The sequence below is a fragment of the Siniperca chuatsi genome, linkage group LG6 (assembly GCF_020085105.1).
Source record: "Siniperca chuatsi isolate FFG_IHB_CAS linkage group LG6, ASM2008510v1, whole genome shotgun sequence".
NCBI lineage: Eukaryota > Metazoa > Chordata > Actinopteri > Centrarchiformes > Sinipercidae > Siniperca > Siniperca chuatsi.
The window spans coordinates 28,037,279-28,057,309 of NC_058047.1; the positions used below are offsets into that span (position 1 = coordinate 28,037,279).

The window sequence follows — 20,031 nt, forward strand, 5'->3', positions numbered from 1 at the left end:
GACTGCCCCCTTCCACAATAGTCATTTGATCCATTGTTAATATAAAAATGTTGATTATTTCAATTTTCATAACATATATTAATTTCTAAAAATAAAATAATGCAAAAAACTAGCAAAACTCACAAAAAAGGAAATCAGATTGTCTTCAATAATATAGGCTATCTCAGAAAATAGAGTACATACAGTAGTTTTTGTTTTCACCTGCAAATACTTGTATTAGCATAATGTATATTGTTTTAGGACTTATGTACTTGTAAATGCTGCGTATGAACTGTGGGGAACAGATGCACAGATCGGATTTCAGCTCCTGACGTTTAGTGTAAACAGTCAAATAAGCGATGTAGTGAGGGTAAACCATTTTACCCTTGGCAGTATTCTATAGAGCACGGTAAGAAGAATAAAACTAAAATACTTTATTTGCATATTCAGTACATAGGGTTGGGCGATATGATGATATACAGTGAGACGATATATAGTGAACCTTCACACTGTTTATACTGTGAGTAGCTGTCACTTTAATATCTCTGGGTGTTTTGGGCTATTGCAGACAATGTTGCAAACCAATGAGCATGAATGTCATTTTGATTTTTATATGATTTTGGCATCAATCTCATGAAGAACATTGATTTGTCAGGTATTTGCTGAATCACCCATCATTCAGAAACACACATTTCCATCTGGATATTTTATCTATAAACAGTTTATCATTTGATTTGTCCAGGAGAAAATACTATCACAATACACAGTATGTTGGTATCATTATATTAGAATGTCATCTACCATGATAGGGGATTTTATCCATATTGTCCATTCCTAAATATGCATTATATTTTTAGTGGACTAATTGTGGAAGTTGTAGACTACTGGACATCAATGGTTTTGCAAGGATCACATTTTCAGTGATGCTTCTTTGTCTGATTGTCTCATTACTCCCAAAAAAGCATGTGTGCAAGCAGTGGAATGCAGTGGGTAGTAGCTGTATGTTTGTTTACAAGCATTTCTGGGTAGAAAAATGCATTGTTAGTTTACCGCTCTGTGTGTGTGTCTTTGTTGCAATGAATATTAGTGTGAAAGCAGTGTCATTTCTGTTGTGTTTCTGCACTGTACTTCCCAGAGATCACCTGTCAGTCAAACCATGTGCATCAGTACTGTGATGTTGTTCTGCTTAGATTCTTACCAGACACCGCAACTAGCTATATGTGGAATGCTTATTGTCTAATATTAATCAGAGAGAAGAAGGTGCATTTATTAATACTGAAGTGACTTCTTGTTTATTATCTTTTTGAAGTACATTTTTGTTGATATGACTGGTTGTTTTCCTCATGATGATAAAAGGTCATACTGTGTTGCTGTTTATTTAACCAACATCACTGGGAATATTAGAGAATAGTTGCTGGGTGGCAGGAAGTATGCTGCAGCTGCCACTGTATGCTGGCAGTATTTCATTGCTGTCCATAGAAGATGTAGCGTCCTTGTTTTTTATGAGCGTAGATGACTATTTTATTGAATATGTGACACCAGCCACGGTCATTCTCCTCTCATCACAACTTTGTCCTTCACTGGAAAACAGGGACACCGCACAAACACACACACACACACACACACACACACACATACATAATACACTCAATTATATGCACACTGAAAATACACACAATCACCCACTTACAACACTGTAATGCAGAGATGTTCATGCATGTGCAACACTCACACATATGGTTTGTAGGCAAGCCATGTGGTCTGCATACACTGACATGCATACACATTCACATGAAAAAATGCATGCTTTTGCGCACTTGCTTTCATAAGAACGTGGTTACAGAAGACATACACGACCACACATGACTGCCATTCACATGGACATGTATGTCTTAGAATTATAGTATAATATACATACAGTGGTGTGAGAAAGTGTTTGCTGTGATAAATGGAACCATGAATTCTGCTGTCTACCAAAAACTCCTGAAGGAGAATGTCCGGCCATCTGTTTGTGACCTCAAGCTGAAGCGAACTTGGGTTCTGCAGCAGGACAATGATCCAAAACACACCAGCAAGTCCACCTCTGAATGGCTGAAAAAGAACAAAATGAAGACTTTGGAGTGGCCTAGCCAAAGTCCTGACCTGAATCCTATTGAGATGCTATGGCATGAGCTTAAAAAGGCAGTTCGTGCTCGAAAACCCTCCAATGTGGCTGAATTACAACAATTCTGCAAAGAATTCCTCTACAGCGCTGTAAACGACTCATTGCAATTTATCGCAAACGCTTGATTGCAGTTGTTGCTGCTAAGGGTGGCCCAACCAGTTAGGTTTAGGGGGCAATCACTTTTTCACACAGGGCCATGTAGGTTTGGATTTTGTATTCCCTTAATAATAACAACCTTCATTTAAAAAATGCATTTTGTGTTTACGTGTGTTATCTTTGACTAATATTTAAATTTGTTTACAAATTTTTTGAAACATTTAAGTGTGACAAACATGCAAAAAAACAAGAAACTTTTTCACACCACTGTATTTGAGAAGCAAGAATCTATACATTGTATAATGTATTTTTAAATAACTGCAGGAATATGACATATACTGAAATATGATCATGTTGCGATTCTATATTGTGATTCTCAAATTGGTTGGTACTAATGGAACCAAAATGAGTTAAGATAACATGGTCAAAATATGTGTTTAATGTGAGAGTATCAAATATGAATCTAGCTCTATGTGTAACATCAGGCCTGCAATCACCGTCACACACTCATTAGTGAGAGTACAAGGTTCATCAATCATTCTTCCCCATTTATATGTAAAGGGCGATCATTTCTCTCAGCTGCTGACACACAGAGACATTATGAAGCACACCTGATCAAATTTTTCACAAACTGTGGGCGAGGAGTAAAAATGGGTCAGCAGCCTGTTGCTGAAGGGTCCCATGTGGCAGGAGGTGCAGTCTGATTTAATGGATTTTTAAAAGTCTGTGTAAATGTAAATGCAGTATGGTGACCCCGCTTTAAACATTTCCTTTCCTTTTTTTGGTAATCTCCATTTACTCCTGTTATGGCTCATTAGCCTGTCATTTATCATTAACCTCATATTCAGAAGTAGAGTAATGTTAAATGAATAAAGCAGAGGAAACAGCTGAAAAATATAGTTTGATGATTTTCTAGTAAATTCAGACCCTGTATTTATTAAACTGCTAAAAGTGAAACATAGAAGTTTGACAAATTAGTCTCAACCCAAGGTAGTAGCTTCTCCCAGAACTTTCAACAGCAAAATACATCCACTGATGGAGATTTTGTGATTACATTACATTACATCACATTTAGCTGACGCTTTTATCCAAAGCGACTTACAATAAGTGCATTTCAACTTTGTGGATACAATCAAGTACACCGCACACAGCTGGTGCCCTTTTTATTTTTTTTCGCCCCCGACCCTCAAACAGCCTGAGTCCGCCACTGCCCACAGATCAGGTGTGAGCCCACCACGTCCAGGTCTCTCCAATCAAATGAAGACAATAAGATTACAGAAGTGGCAAAATCAGTCTCTAATCTAACAGTCTAATATCAGAGGACCCATTTAGGCCAATTAGAACATTATGATGTTTCATTATGTGTTTCGTCATGAATTGCCTATTAAATCCAGGTGTGTTCACTTTTTTCACTTTGACCTCAGGAAGACCATCTGTGGCTGAAATGTTATATCAGTCATGTCCACATAAAATAAAAGTAGTCTGTCTTTTTTTTCATGTGCATAATTTACTTTCTACTTTTCGGTCTCTCTTCATCAGGCTACATGAATGAGCATGACTATAGTTAAATGGTTAATACACTCATAAGGACACACAACGTTAACTCCAATATTTATATCACAGGAAGCAGTAGTAGTATTGAAACATGATATATTGTATGTATATAATAAACCTATTAGCATTAACACAACAGACAATCTGCTCTCTGTAAGTTCAGTGTCAGCACGGTTCTCTGATGTACTGAAGGAAGAGAGGAACGAGAGGCAGCATAAGAGCTAAGCTAACCCAGGTCGGACCTAAGGCTATTCCACTACCCAGTCTACTCCTGGCCAATGTCCTGTCGCAGGAAAATTAAATGGATGAGATGAGACTCTCAACAACGGGAAATCAGATAATGCCCTCATCTTTTCTGAGACCTGGCTGTATCACAACATCTCGGATGAAGCTATCGCACTCAACGGGTTAAGAGCTTGTTCCGTCCTGACAGAACACAAGACTCCGGTAAGATGAGAGGAGGTGGACTCTGTCTTTATATCAATAATGCTTGGTGCTCAAATGTAGTTAAAGTGGATGGACATTGTTCCCCAAGATGCCGACCATATTATCTGCCCAGAGATATCACCAGTGTTTTTGTTGCTGCTGTTTACATTCCTCCAGAATAAAAAAAAACACACACTACAGGAACAGTAGGCGATCATCAGCAGTCACATGACAAAACAACCGGATGGTGTTTTTATTGTAGCTGGTGATTTTAATCAAACAGACCTTAGAACTATTTTACCTACATTCCACCAGCATGTCCACATCCCCACCAGGGGAACAAATACACTATACTATGTTTACACAAACATTTCTGGCAGCTACAAAGCTCTCCCTCACCCCCATTTTGGTCAGTCAGACCATATTTCCTTGCTTCTCCAAGTGTGGACAGATGAAGCCACAGCAACTCTACAGGACTGTTTTGAGTGCACAGACTGGCTCATGTTCAGAGATGCCGCCACCCAGGAGAACCACATCAATCTTGAGGAATATACATCATCAGTGACATCATACATCAGCAAATGTGTTGATGATGTGGTGATCACTAAGACAATAAAATCATTCCCCAAGCAGAAAGCCTGGATGAATGGAGAGGTGAAGAATCCTGCATGGAGAGACTGGAGAGAGACCTCAACAGCAACGTTACCAGATGAGCTATGTTATGCTGGAGTCAGGTGTAAAGTCTACTCCACCTCCAGATAACATCCACAGCGGATGGCTGTGTACTTGAAGAAAGAACATGTGCCAATCAGCTAGTTGATGTCATTACTGATATTTTTCACCTATCACTGTCACAGGAAAGTGTTCCCATTAGCTTCATCGTCCCTGTACCGAATAAGACTGCAATGTCTAGTCTAAATGACTACTGCCCTGTGGCTCTCAACTCCATTCTGATGAAGTGCTTTGAGAAACTGGTTCTCCAACACATAGAGAACAACATCCCAGCCAGCCTGGACCCTCACCAGTTTGCTTTCAGAACCAACAGATCCACAGAGGATGCCATCTCCACTGCCCTCCACTCAGTCTTCACACACCTTGAGAACAACAACACCTACACCAGAATGTTGTTTGGTGATTTCAGCTCAGCATTCAACACAATCTCCCCTGTGAAACTGATTGGAAAATGTAGCACTCTGCTCGGCTTGAGTACCACACTCTGTAACTGGATATTGGACTTACAAACTGACCCCAGACAGTTCGTATTGGCGGTCACATCTCCTCCACTCTAGTGCTCAACACCTGAGCCCCCCAGGACTGTGTGCTCATCCTCCCCCTGTTCACGCTGTACACCCATGATTGCAACCCCCGACATGGAGACAACTCTGTTGTGAAGTTTGCGGATGACACCACCATCATCGGCAGGATTACAAACAACAATGAGACTTCATATCAGGAAGAAATCAACAATCTTGCAGGGTGATGCACAGAGAACAAGCTACTGCTCAACATCAGCAAAACCAAGGAGCTGATCGTTGAGTTTACAGACACGCACCCTTGTCACATCAGTGGAGCTGAGGTGGAGCAGGTGAATAATATTAAGTTCCTGGGAAGCTCAGAAACGGCTGTATTTCTTAAGGAAACTTAAGAAGGCAAAATTCCTGTGCCAAGTTCTTATTAACTTTTAGAGGGAAGCAATAGAAAGCATCCTGACTGGAAACATCACAAACTGGCATGGGATGTGCACGGCCCAGGACCGGAGGGCTCTGAAGCAGGAGATTAAAACTGCTCAAAAGATTATAAGTACCAACCTACCGAGCATCAGTAATATCGGTGAGATGAGGTGACTACGCAGAGCCCAAAGGACACTAAAAGACAGTACCCACCCCAGCCACAGCCTCTTCACTGGAAAGAGATACAGAAGTATCTGCTATTGTACCACCAGGCTTCAGAGCAGCTTCTTCCCTCAGGCTGTGAGAACTAAATTCATTGTCAGCACTCCACCATGTAAACAAGTTTTAATTTCTATGACTTATTTATTCACTGATCTACTGTATATCATTTTTGAGTGGTATAAAGGGAAGCACAAAACCAAATCTCATTATACAACCCTGTGTTGTAAAATGATCAATAAATGTATCTTTTATCTTGTATATGTCTCATCTCTTATTGTAGCTAAAGCCATTATTCTGCTATGAACAGAGTCATGAGTCAATAATAGTTTCAACAACAATAAAACAATCCCAACTCAAGGTCCATTTATTAGTTTTCCCAGAGCTTTCAAGCATATGGTTATTCTTAGACATTTGATATATACAGGCACATAATTTTAAGTTAATTGTTGTAGCTTGAAGTGCACATGTATCATTGATAGGAAAACTGCTTTGAGCTGAATGTACACATCCAAGCAGAAACAAGCCTAATCAATCAATGCATTGCTAATGTTTTTTCTTATGAAGGCAAAGAGATTCAGAGATATTTGCACTTTAGAGATGCAGATACAGGAGTCAGGTATGATAAATGTATGGCAAAAATAATATAAAGATTTAGTGAAGCATGACTAGCCATATACGTTAGTATAAAAATCCCTGTGCAGCAAGCTGTATTTAATTTCTTCAAAAGGGCAGCAAGCTATATCTGTGTGCAAGTAAATTAAAATACCCAAGATCATTTGGAAACTCAGTTTTAAACCCCCTCATTATATGAAATCTTTTTTTTTTGTCATACCTTGCACTTATTTTTTTAAGATAAAGATCAAAAGATCTTATTCCTCGGTCTGTGTGAATATTTTTCTTGCTGCAGGATTATAATATCAAGTAGATCTCAAGTACAGCATTGAATCACACTTTGCAGAGCTTTGATTTGACCTTACCTTGTACAGCAAAGGTGCTTGGCCAAGCTTGACCACAGCAATCTGGTTGGTGAGGTTCAGGCTATCTTTGGCTTTCCTCAGGTTATCCACACTGCCGTACTGGACATCCACCACCTCCCCCTGGTGAGGAGAAACAGCACAGAGGCTCAGGCACCAGCAGTTATTAAAATCATTAAATGCCCTTTCCCAGGATGTTTGTGCATAATATGCCACCTAGATGTCAGGTGACGTATGTGTGTTTATATGCACACATGTCATCTGTGTGCTCACTGGTTTATCCATACTCTGTGTATGACCTTACTCTGCATTAGGGCAGGGAATCGAACCTCAATACTTTCTGAGTACTGACAGAAATGTGCCCGTAGCATGGAGTATTGAAAACTGTCGGGTTCCGAGAGTTAAAATGGATTGCTTTGTCAGATTTGGTTTATCTTTAGTTTGAGCAGATTTCCACTTTTAACTTTGCTAATTTTGTACTTTATGTTTATTTATTTATTTTGTTTAGTAGTTCAACTTTGTCTGCCCATGTTAAAGGGACAGTTCACCTCAAAATCAAATACTTTTTCCTCTTACCTGTAGTGCTATTTATCCATCTAGATTGTTTTGGTGTAAGTTTCCGAGTTTTGGAGATATTGGCCGTCAGTGTTGTAGTCAAGACCACCTAAACCGAGACCAAGTCATGACCAAGACCAGAGTGTATCGAGACCGAGACAAGACCAAGACTTTAAGGGGTTGAAACCGAGTCAAGACCAAGCAAAAACGTAACTTAGGAACAACAATTTGTCACCACATGCCCTGTCCCCTCAATTTCTCACAAAGTTACCACTGCATTAGCTAGTATTACATCTCTCAATATATGTTAACTAAATTAGGTGGCAAATAGCTGGCAAGCAACTGAAACTAGCACCCTGAAACATACACTATATAGCTACTTACATAAAACTTCAATTAATAGCCCAGGCTTTTATTTGGTTCACTGAACTCAACTTGCCTATATTTGTGACAAGCCTTTAATTGCTTTTGCACAAAACTCTTGCTCAGCAAAGATGGGAAATGCTATCAGATTGTTTATTTAAACCAGTATGAATATTACTTGTATAAAAATTAGGCTATCGAATAACATATCATTACGAATCATTAATTTGATCTAGCTCCGATGCACAGATAGAGAGAGAGAGAGACCCGTATCAAAATATCGGTAGCACACCTTACCTAAGGTTATTTTACCTTTACAGTTATTTCATAGTTTAAGTTATTTCAACTTGGATTCATTTTTATGAAAAGAAGTTTTGATTCTTTTGATCAGTGAACCCTTATGGACCAAAGGAATATAAATAATCGAAGAATGGACACATATTTGGACTTTATGACCGCTTCAAAGGTAGGGAGTCACCACTTTTTTTCCTGTTTCTCTTGTTTACCATGCTGGTAAATCTGAATGAATTATACTTTGGTGTTCATGGTTTCCATAAAATTGATATTTGTCAAAATGTGTAGCCACACCCGACCAGTGAAAGGGATTGCTGTCTAATTGGGGCTCAGCTTTTAATTGAAGTTTTATGGTAGGTAGCTAATGTGCATAGCTAATATTTGCTAAATCTCTTTGGGTGAGGGGTGCCGATAAAAGTTTGACGTGGTCCCAGCTGTCTCAGTGAGCGTTGCATTGCAGAATTTACACACTGCTGTGTGTTTTCTTTTGGACGCTGGTTTCCAGATGAACTCATTGTGGTTTAGGTAGCCAGATTTTATTACAGAAGATTTGGCTGGCATCTCCTCCCAGACAGCCAGCAGTAACAAAAATTTCAAATTAGAATTTAGTCAATTTATTGGTTGCATTTGAAGTAGGAGGTTTTGCCTCCAATCACAATAAAGATGTTAAATAATTTAGACAATGCACAGGCTATTTAGTTATATCCCCACAGTTGTGGTCTTGACTGGTCTTGAAATAAAATTCTCTTTGTCTTTGTCTGAGACCAAGACAAAAAACTACATTTGAAAAACTCAACAGTAATGTCTTTACTAATGTTCTTTCTTTTCAGAAATCATGACCCAGTTACTTAAGATAAGCCACGGACCTTGTTGTGAGCATTTTCATGTAGGAACTAGGAATTATCTGTAGAAAGAAAAGGAACTATCGGTAGAAAGAAAATTTCAAGTTCCTACATAAAACTGCTCACAACAAATCCCCTTTAAACACTGCTGTGCTGAAGAGGTTCTGAGAGATTTGACAACAGTTATAGACTTTTTTAGACACAGAATTGTATTTTTACTTTGCACAATTGTGCATGTAATCATTTCTGATGTAGACATTATAATCAATAGCATGGTATTACAATAGGATCTGATTACTTTACAGCACACTGCAATTACTTTGGCCAAGTGTGTGTTTGCATTTCTGTATGTTTGTGTGTGTATGTGGTGTATGCGCATGTGTGTCTGTGACTGAGTGTTATCATCTCCCAAATTAAAGTGACCTAGAACTTGCTGAGGAAAGTCAAAGCATTACTTTTTGGGGTCTCTCCCTCTCTCTCACCCCTCTCCCACTCTCTCTCCCCCTCACTGCATCACCTGGGCCTGATTCATTTTTCATGTAGCCTGGGGGCGAGTGTAACATGATGCAGCAGTAGAGAGAAAGCAAGGGAGAGTGCGAAAGAGCGTTTGAATTTGCAAGTGAGAGAGAGAAAGCAAAGCTTTTTGCATCAGGGGAGCCCAGGAGAGGAGAGCAAGAGAGATGTATCGCTCCTGCCTGCATTTGCATCATAAAAGTCCTCCATTTAAACTGCAGACCATGGAACAGTACAAGACACAGCAAATTGAAATACAGGAGAATCTCTGTACGCAGAGATGGTGCTGCTTGAACTAGATCCATCTGTCTTTCCTCTCTCCCTTTTTTCTTTCGTTTCATCTCGGCGAGGTAATGAAATTAATGTAAGTGGCCTCTGTCTGGCTGAAGCTGTGAGCATCACTCTCCTGTTGAGATGATGATTTTTTCCTCTCAACCCAGCCAGACATTCACACAAGATTTTGGGTGAGTTTTTGAAGGATGATAAGGAGACTCTGTCAGTGTCCAATAGCTTTGACCATTTTTACGCTATAAAATTATATATATTCAGTGCATCTACCACAATTGCATTCTGGCATTTAGTCCATTATGGGAGATTAAAACTCTCCATTTAAAGTCATGCTAATGAAATGCTTTAATGTGAGTTAGTGGCTTTTTAACACTCCTGAAGATGATTAGTAAAGTTACATCCACATCTTCATCATAACAGAAACAGTCAAAATTGACCAGGGCCTGTATTTATTAAGCCTCTCAGAGTTTTCGGCATCATGCATCTGAATCAAATTATCTACTACTTTAATTTGTATATACATTTATTTTTTAAGCCATGTGAGTGGCTTGCCAATGTTTACCTGCAATCTCCTATGTTAAAGGTGCAATGTGTGGGTAACGGTACTGGGCTCAGCAGCCTCCCAGTGAACACTGCCAGACCGGGACCAACTGAGGCCAGTTTGACGACGTTACAGTACCGAGGTGATTTACAGTGGCTCCAACCAGGACTCTGATTCCGGAGACGACGAAGACACGGCGGTTCAGGTGGGGACAGGAGAAGCGCCAAGCAGGAGAGGAGTGAGAGAGAGGTTGGACAGTGTGTAGAGCCAGAATATTTATCACATCTAACTTGAATTGAGGGCTTATTTCGACCTAACCATAGTTGGTGATTATTGGAACAGTGAAAAGACTAACCAAGACGGTTTTGGTGAGTTTTATTTTGTTTATTTTGAGTTTGAATGAAGTGTGTTTTACAATGAGTTAACAAGGCATTAAGCTGGTCTTAGTTCGGTAAAAGAGAGAAACTTGAATTCAGAAGGTTTACGGTTGTATTTTTCTGTTTAATAAGGAAAATAGGTGTACGAATATTTCCTTTATTGACATTTTGTGAGTTTATTTTGTTTGGACTTTCGTCTCTTGAGATACTAAGTGGTATAACGAGACAGGACGGGACAGGGCTAGCTGGTTAGCATGATAACTTAAGTAGATATCTCTGCAACACAATACAAAGACATCTTTGACATAGCTTCAAAACTGTTATTATCTCATAAAATTATGAGATTAAGCTACTTGTTAATTTTGGCACCATAGTTTTGCATATATAACCTTCGTAACTAGTTACCTAAGTTATTTGCCTATATACATATAACCTACACAAAAAAGTTTACTATATCCTGCATTTCAATTTTTACCCTTGCCTAATACTCCAAACTGCAACTGTCAGGAAAACTACTACTACCACTACTAAGTGTCGTAAAAAAGCAATGTCATATGCTCTCATAAGAAAAGTCCCTCTCCTTGCTGAGAGTAAGGGCAGGAAGTTTTATAGATATCGCTTAAGTCCTTCTCTGAGGAGGGTTTTTAGTTATAGATAAACTTTGATAAATGTGGGCCCTGATATATAAGAAAACCCTAATCTACACCAAAATAAATGAGAAGACATTAAGCAGGGTAAAAAAGGTAAGAGGCTGGAATGGGAAAAAAGGAAGTATGACCGTCTCTTTCCCAGTCTCTCTTTCTAAATACAGTGTGTGAAGGAAGGGGAAATGGTAAGGAAAAGAAGAGCAGCCATGCAGGGAAGAGACAGGGGAGGTCATGGATTGTTTCTGCAGTCTACTGATTGAAGGCTGCTCAAATCCACCCTGTAATTAACTCTTATCACATCAAGTAAATGAAGTGCCTTCACAATCACACTGTCATTGTGTCAGACAAGGAGATGCAGGCTACAAGAGGGCCAGTGGTAGGAAAGCCATTTTCAAAGTCTTCACAAACTACCAGTTACTGCGCATGGAAATAGGTTGAACTATAGAAAACCTGAATTCAAGAGATATAGTTTTATTGATTTTATAAAGGCACAAAACATGTTTGAGTCATATCATACAAAATCAAAAAACAAAATTGCAGGGATCAAAGGATGCTGGAACCAGATATATGTGGCAGGAAATCATCATCTGGCTTCTCCTCTTAGGAGGAAAATACAGTATTATGTATGTGCGTTGCAGTGATCTGGCTGCTAATCTGTATTCCATCGTCCAGACATTTATGTCCCCTGTGTTCCCAAACTGCCTGTAAATAGCAATAAGAAAAATTGTGTAAAGGTGACTTTTGCCACCATGCACTTGAAAATTAACATCAAAAAAGAATTGAAATGCACTTGAGACATAATTAAAGTATATTTTTACAGGTCTTGTATTGGCTGCCTTTTGATTGCTTATGCATGGAGTAGCCGTACGCAAAGGCAAGCATGGGTATAGGGATTTTTTTAAATAATAAATAAATTAAAATAAATAAACTTGATTTGATAGAAACCACAGTATAAGCACCTACCAAGACAATACTATACCACTGATCTAAAGGAACACAATTATTTTAATTATTTTAAAATCATATTTCTTTATGTAGTTTTTTTGTTGGTCTTTGGATTGTATGCAAATAATGACAAATGTGGCCTATTGTATTGTAATGTGGGTAAATACACAGATTACAAATGGGTAAATGTACAGTATTAGTACAGTTCGAAAAATGTAAAGAAATGTTATTGCTTAATTTTTAGCAATATATTGTTGTTTATTTATCAGTAGGTGTGTCTGTGTGTATTTGTAATATTTGGTTTTGCATTAAATAAAGGAAAAATAAGAATATTGAAATACAATTGTTTTTTTCTACTGTTGCAAAACATTTTTGCTGCACCTCAAAATTGTGTGAAAAAAAAAGAAGTGAAACTATAAATTACATGCACAGGGCTACCAATCTTTAATTAAACAGAAGTGCCACTAAGCTGCTGCATAATGTGGCTCAGCTAAATGTTTTAACTACACTTATGGGGTCATATTCAACTCCTGTTCAAGGGGCATGGTAAACACAGCAAAAATATCAGATTTTAAACCTCCACCACTGTAAATGGTAAATAGATCATTATGCTGTCAAGATGTGTCTATCTGTCTGTTTTTACTGTATGTGAATACATTCTTGTGCAGACAGTAACTGCAGAATATTCATAATCACACTGCAGGCTGGCCTTATAGAGGAGATGATTTCATTAGATTCTGGAGCACATGTGCTTACATTTGCATATTAATGAGGAAAACTGTTTTTCTTCAAACTGCAAGAACTCCATTATGCTCTAAGAGGCAGAGTTCATATTAACAGCAGCCATGATTTATGTGAAGATAAGTATGATGATATAGTACTAGCTTCTAAATAATGCTAATTACCTTAATTACATATCTTATTAGTATAAGCTTGTTATATTAAACGATTGTGGTTGATGAGGGATTAGGCAGCTCCCAGCTAAGTGTCTTGTTAATTTAAAACCTGTCTATTAACTTTGACATTATTTAGACTGAAGAGCAGTATATAGTAAATACAATGAGATCTATTTTTGGTCTGGTGGGGAGACAGTTTTGGAATACTTCTGCCTGTATATTGCATATAACTCTGTATCTTATTTGTAAGATATTTTGCTATACTGTAAATAAATGTTGCATCCTATTTCATGATTCACTATTGAAATCATATAGCAGGGCTTCCAGATTAATTGAGTTATTATTTAGTTTATTCTGTATAGATATAATTAATCATTCATTAACATATCATTTTGGAGTGTAGATTGTTCCAACAAGGCTGATATAGTTTACACAGAGGGGGCAAATCCTGCAAATGTTTACTCTGTGATTAGGAATGCAAATGTAAATATGCATATAAATGTACCTGTATGCTTCAAGACAAATACACACATATCGTTAACCCTCTGTGTCTATTTCGAATGCTCTCTGGAGAAAAAAGCACATGTAGAACTTGTGAAATATATAAAATGGTCTATTTGTGATTGTAATTTATAATTGGTAGCGTGGGCTGTTTGTGTGTAAGTGGTTGTATACATATATGGGGGTGTTTTTATACATGTGGAGGCGGGTGATAAACCTGGAAGATTCGCCTGAGATATAATAAGGAGGGTGTTGCTAATTCCTTAAATACAGTACCAGAGATGTACTGTTCGTAAACATAACTAAAACAACCCTAGATCTACAAGGATGAACATCCCTCTCATCACTAGTACCGCTTGATGATCTTCCCAGCCTTAGCAAGCATGCCTCCTGCCTGCAGATAAAGCACATAATCTACTACTTGCAGAAACAGTGGGCATCTTTCCTTAGCACCAAGCCCCCAGCTGTTGTATATGCACCTACTGTAAAGTCAGATGAGGGACAGTGGAGAACCTTCCAAAAAGGATACACTCATGGTTAGCCTCCTGCCTTCTCTGGCAAGGCTGTGTTTGCTTTCCAAAGGAATAGATTGACAATGTAGGCTGTTAACATGGCCTTTCTCACCAGTTCATTCAACCATCTCCTGCATCCACCTTCCTGAGCCGTCTTCCAATGAAATCCCCAAGGGATCCATGAGTTCAGCTGTACCCTGTTGTCCCAAGCCTTTAATGTTAACAGGGAAGTATCATTTGCACTGCTCTCCAGAGAGTCCTCCTCTCTCCTCTTCTTTGGCCCAGCACTGAGGAACTGACTCAGTGCTGTAACGAAGGTTTCAGAGTAACTGGACTCCCACCTGTGTCCTCAGACCTTTCCACAACAGGAGTCCTCCTGGAGAGATCGTGACCAACTCATGACCAGCCCTTGTCCTCTGCTCCAAAAGCAGCAGTATCCAGTCAATCAAGAAACTGATCATCATTCCAGGTCTTCCCTTTTTCCTGTCATTTGTCATGAGTCTAATAGTAGCGGATTGGATGACCCCATTTGTCCTTCTGTCTCTGACAGTAGAAGGCCAAAAGTAGTTTCTAACAAAGGGCAGCACTTCATACATTACATCTTCCATCAAAGAGTAAAGTTCCTAACCTCTCAAATCGAACACTCTAAATTTAAGGCTGTCTCAGTGGGAGATGTCAGCTCTTGCCCAGAGGCACCTCACCTGGGGTGTATCATTCTCCTACCTTAAGTAAGGTGAATAAGGGAATAGCCAAATCTAATGTCAGGCTGTCCTTGGCCTCTTCTTCTCCTCCTCCTCCTTCAATGATTTGAGGTGCCAGCACCCCACTCTCTTTACCAGGCAGCAGGCTGTGAGCCACACTTCACACGTCCTGGATGATCTTTCTAATTCTCAGAAGGTTAGTGATTTTCTTTGTTTCATCCACCATTCTTTGAATGTCCCACACAGAGCCACTCACCTGCTTCTTTCTGGTGCTGTTGTGATTCTAGCAACCTTGATTAACCTTCTTCCTCAACCATGTTGAATGAAATTTGATCAAAAGTATGAGATTCAGTTTCTTAAAAAGGTGGGGATGGAATATTTTAAGAATCTGGGAAATTTAAAAGAGAGTACAATTTTAATAATGCACATACCTAAAATTCAGACTCGCAATAGAAAAATACTGCGCCATCTTTTTCTCTTACTCCCGATGGCTAATGCAGGCCCAGCTGGGAGTAAATCATATCCCTTACAGTCTTCACCTGGAGTTTTTACCAGTTGTGAAGCTTGTTAGTTCAGGGGGCAGTTGCCCATGTCTGGGCTGCATGTATTCATAGATCTTCAGTTACTCTGGGCAATAACTATATATGTCTTGAGTATTAAAAATTCAAAAATGGTTCTTTGCAAGTGCATTGGACAAAGATGGGAATTTATCCAAAAGACAGGAGAAGTGAAGAGATAATAGGTGAAAAAAGAGAAGACAGGGAAGAGGACAGGGGAGGGGGTGAGGACAAGTACTTTACTATAGTTGTGTTGAATTAGTCAGAGGTTTTTTCCCACGGCCTATCTTTGGAAGGCTTAAAAGTGAGCATTTATGAGGCATCAGTGAGTTTTTTGATGCTGTGATGTTGAGTCACGTAATGAAGCCTGTGCCTTTACCCCAGCTTACCTTTGACTTTGTCATTTGAAGTTAATTGAATTTGTCCTTTTACATTATTAATAAATGTCAAGAAAAACTGTAAGCGAGTATTATTTACAGGCTTAGATCAAACAATACTTTTGCTCATAGAACAACCAAAATCTGGTAAAACAAGTGGACAGTATAAAATATAACACAGCAGAGTTAATTATATGCCAAAAAACTCAAAGTCAAATCAAGTTTGTTGTCACATATCATACACAGTACAACACATAGTGAAATCTGTTCTCTGCAATTAACCCATCCTAAGTATTTGGAGCAGTGGGCAGCCACTGTGCAGCTCCCGGGGATTGACTCCAGTTCTAAGCCAGTGCCTTGGTCAAGGGCACTGACAGGAGAATTAACCTAACATACATGTTTGAACCAAATCAAACCAAAGGTCTGCAAAATTACATAGAAAACAGAATGTTGTGTTAGGTTCCTGGGTCAGTTTTTTTTCCTAATATTTTCCTATAAAGATGATTTTATTTAAGAAGTACTTCCTTCAAAATAGAAAGAATCCACAAAAGAGAATCATGTAATTATGTACTAACTGTAGCGGAAATTAAGAAAAGGTTATTTAGAGTTTAAAAGAGTTTCTTAGAAAAAAACTTGCAGTATCTAGAAAAATAGAAAACTGGAGAGGTCAGCTTGTTAAGAGTTCCAAAGAAGCTAGGAATTATTAAATAATTCACAATATTCATTTTTTTTTTCTACTACTAGACTACATGATTTTGTGGATTTTTTGATTTTATCTCATACTTGAAAACAAGTACATAATGACATACTGGAAACTTTCCTAGAAATTTTATATAAATTCCTTGGGAATTTATTAGGTAATAAAATAACCCCTAAAGTAATTCTTTCTTTGCTATAAAATTGATTAATCTACAGCAAAAGAAGACAAGTGGGGCCATTGTAGGGGCCATTATAAATCTACTCAAGTTTCACACCATGCTCATATACTATGAGGCGGTAGATTGACTCAGGAGAGAAATATATAAGGTATTTTAAACAAAAAGTTTATAATTTGGTAAGTCAAGAAAGAGCACAATCATGTTTAGTTGATAAGTCAGCTACATCCATTTGAACATAATCAGAGTGGTTAAAGGTATTTAGACAGGCAAACTGACTGAATATGCTATACATTTATATTTAAGCAGCATGATTAATTTCATATTTATGTTTTAGATGCTCAAGAGCACATAAAGTACCGGGCTAAATGACTTGAGGTATTCTTATTTAGCCAGGTAAAATGTCCAAGAACACATTCTGCTGTATTTCAGGGAAATATATTGTAATAATCAGAAGTTACCATCTGTTATGATCCACAGTCACTTACTCTACCAACTTATTCATGTGCCTGTCTTATGTGTCTTTAGAGGAGGAGTTTAGTAAATGTAAAAACAAATCTTTATCAACAAATTTTCAAAGTGAACTGACAATACCAAATCACCATGGTCACTGACCAGATCAGTAGCTTTTAGCAGTGCAGCTCCCCTCACTGGTGACTGAGAATGCCGTTGTCAGCTCAGTTGTGATTCACATTACGTTACTTCCTCGTTAAAAGCCTATTAAAAGACTGCAAAATCCACAGAAACAATCATCTAATGTTGTAAATAAGAGATTACTGAGCTATCAACCTTTTGTGCAGTGCTTGTATAGGCTAGTTTTTTACTGAACGTAACATCTTGGACTAGCAACAGACTAAATGCAGAGTCAGCCGATGCATTCACCTACTGTTGTAGGAACAGAAGTGCCTTTGAACGGTGATGCATTTACTTACTTATTTATACAATGAAGTGCATTTGAATGGTGATGGGACCGTTTAGTTTAGGAAAAAAAGTCAATTAACAACATAGTCTGACTACGAATCTTTTCTGATTCTAATAACTTCGTTCAGTATAGTTCAAAGTGATTTGTGATTTCCACTTCTTGTCCTTACAGTGAGCAAATAGTCGTGTGGCTCTACAGGGGAGGCTGGTCTCTCACTTGATGGATAACACCCTCTTGTGAATGTCTACGTTGCCAAGGAGGATTTTTTGTACTTCATAGATGTTGATGTCGCCTAGGATGCTGCTTGTGTATTTTCTCAGTGTGTGCTTTACAAGTCCTATGGCTCCTATGACAACTGGGTCTGTCTCTGGTGTCTGGAAGGCTACAAATAAAAAATTTAAATTTACTTTAAAACTGAACCATAAAAGAAAACAAAATAAAATTCTAGGGTTTTGTTTGCAAAATATTCTTTCCCACTGCAAAAACAGCGTACATAATAAAGAGGGTCACACCGCCAAACCCCACCATATCCACTCTGTCCAACAGCCATGACTTGTGAGTCTGATAGGTATTGCTCAGTTATACTAGTGATGGTAGCTTATGTGCAGTAACCCATCCAACCCAGAATCCAGTTATGGTCTTAAGCTGTTTACATGAACCTTTGATTTCCCGTGACTGAGCCACTGTGTAACCATGAATAACTAAGTTAACAAAATATTATAATTCCCTTTCTAGTCATTAACTACTGCTCACTGCAATTTGATGTGGATATATGGATGAAAGCAGTATTAGTGTTAAAGTTTACCAATAACTTTTTCTATTTATTCTGAGCCAATACCAGGTTACTTGACTTTTATTAAAGGTGCTGACCTCTGTGCTAGCTAACAGTAGGTTACTGAATAGTTTCAGCAAAAATTCCTAAAAATGTAGACACAAAAAATTAATACCTTTCTAGTCAATTACTCTCCTGTTCATTGGGCTACTGCTGCCACTAGTGCCCATAGTTTTTCTAACTATGGGCATGTTGAATTTATGCAAGACTTGGCAACATTTTAACAGGTCTCATACTTTCCTGCAATTTCCTAGAAAGGAACTTGTCGCAATATATCAAACAGGGGACACAGGGAATAAAAAGGGGTTGGACCCGAGAGGAGGGATTTAGGGGCCGAGGGACCTGGGGGCTGGCAAAGGCGGTGCAGGAGACCTCAAGTGGACAGCCCTCGGGTTTGACAAAATAGCAGAGCAGACCAGAAAGCTGGGCTGAAGGGCGGAGCAGGTCCGGAGGATGCCCCGACGTGCGGTGCAGCTCAGGAGGCCGGCAACAAAGGCAAAACCCCTCTGGAGTTCGGACTGGAGGCCCGTGGCGAAGACGAAAGCCCTCTGAAGGCCTGCGACAAAGACGGAACCCCTCTGGAGGCCATCAACATGGCTGGAGATCAGGACTGGGGTCTAGCAGCTGGAGTGCAAGACCAGAGACCAATGGCTGGATATCTGAGCCAGGAGACCAGTGACAGGGGTGGAGATCGAAGCAGGAGGCAGACGACAGAGATACTGGAAGGGCTGGATGCCGGCGACAAAGGGACTGGCAGAGGAGCCGGGGGGGCTGGAGATGCCGGGAAACCAGGAGGCTGATGCTGAACAGGAGCAGGACGTTGCTGCAGGAACAGGATGTTGCTGATTGCATCAGCTCAGGAGCTGGAGACGGCAGCAGCTCCGCAGGAACAGGATACAGATGCAGCTCAAATGGAACTGCAGCTGCAGCTGGGAACAAGAGGGTGGTTGCGGCCCAACCGGAGCGGGAACAGGAGGCTTCTCTGTAGTGCTGGGCAGCTGAGTCTCTGTGGCGCTAGGCAGCGGGACCTCCACGGCGCAAGGCAGAGGAGAGGAGGAGCAGCTGGGCAGCGCAAAGGAGGAGCAGCTGGGCAGCCGAGAGGCACTATTGACTGGAGCCATGCTTCCTTCTGGGGGGCTTTCCAGAAGGTGGCTCCAAGACAGGAATAGGCTGAGGTACAGGCTGAAAGCTAGTAGGCTGGAGTGAAGGCTGGTGGCTAGCAGGCCGGAAATCAGGCTGATGGCTGCAAGGACATCCCAAAGCCTAGTGGGTGTCCAGGTATGGGTTCAGGGCTTGGGCCAGCTCAGGACATGCAGGTTGCAGGCTAATGAACCCGAGCCTAACCGACTGGAGTGCAGGCTGAGGTGAAGGCTGGAAGTTATTGGACTAGAGGGCCAGAGAGCGGACT

The 20,031-nt window shown here is 39.6% G+C and overlaps 1 protein-coding gene across 1 annotated transcript in view; it reads right to left on the reverse strand.

The window, feature by feature from the left end:
- Positions 1–20,031, reverse strand: part of LOC122877905 (inactive N-acetylated-alpha-linked acidic dipeptidase-like protein 2) — a 586,509-nt gene that overhangs the window by 254,213 nt on the left and 312,265 nt on the right. The window contains exon 8 of the mRNA XM_044200096.1: positions 7,089–7,208. Within this exon, the coding sequence (XP_044056031.1) occupies positions 7,089–7,208 (120 nt within the window). The remainder of the gene's footprint in view (positions 1–7,088; positions 7,209–20,031) is intronic.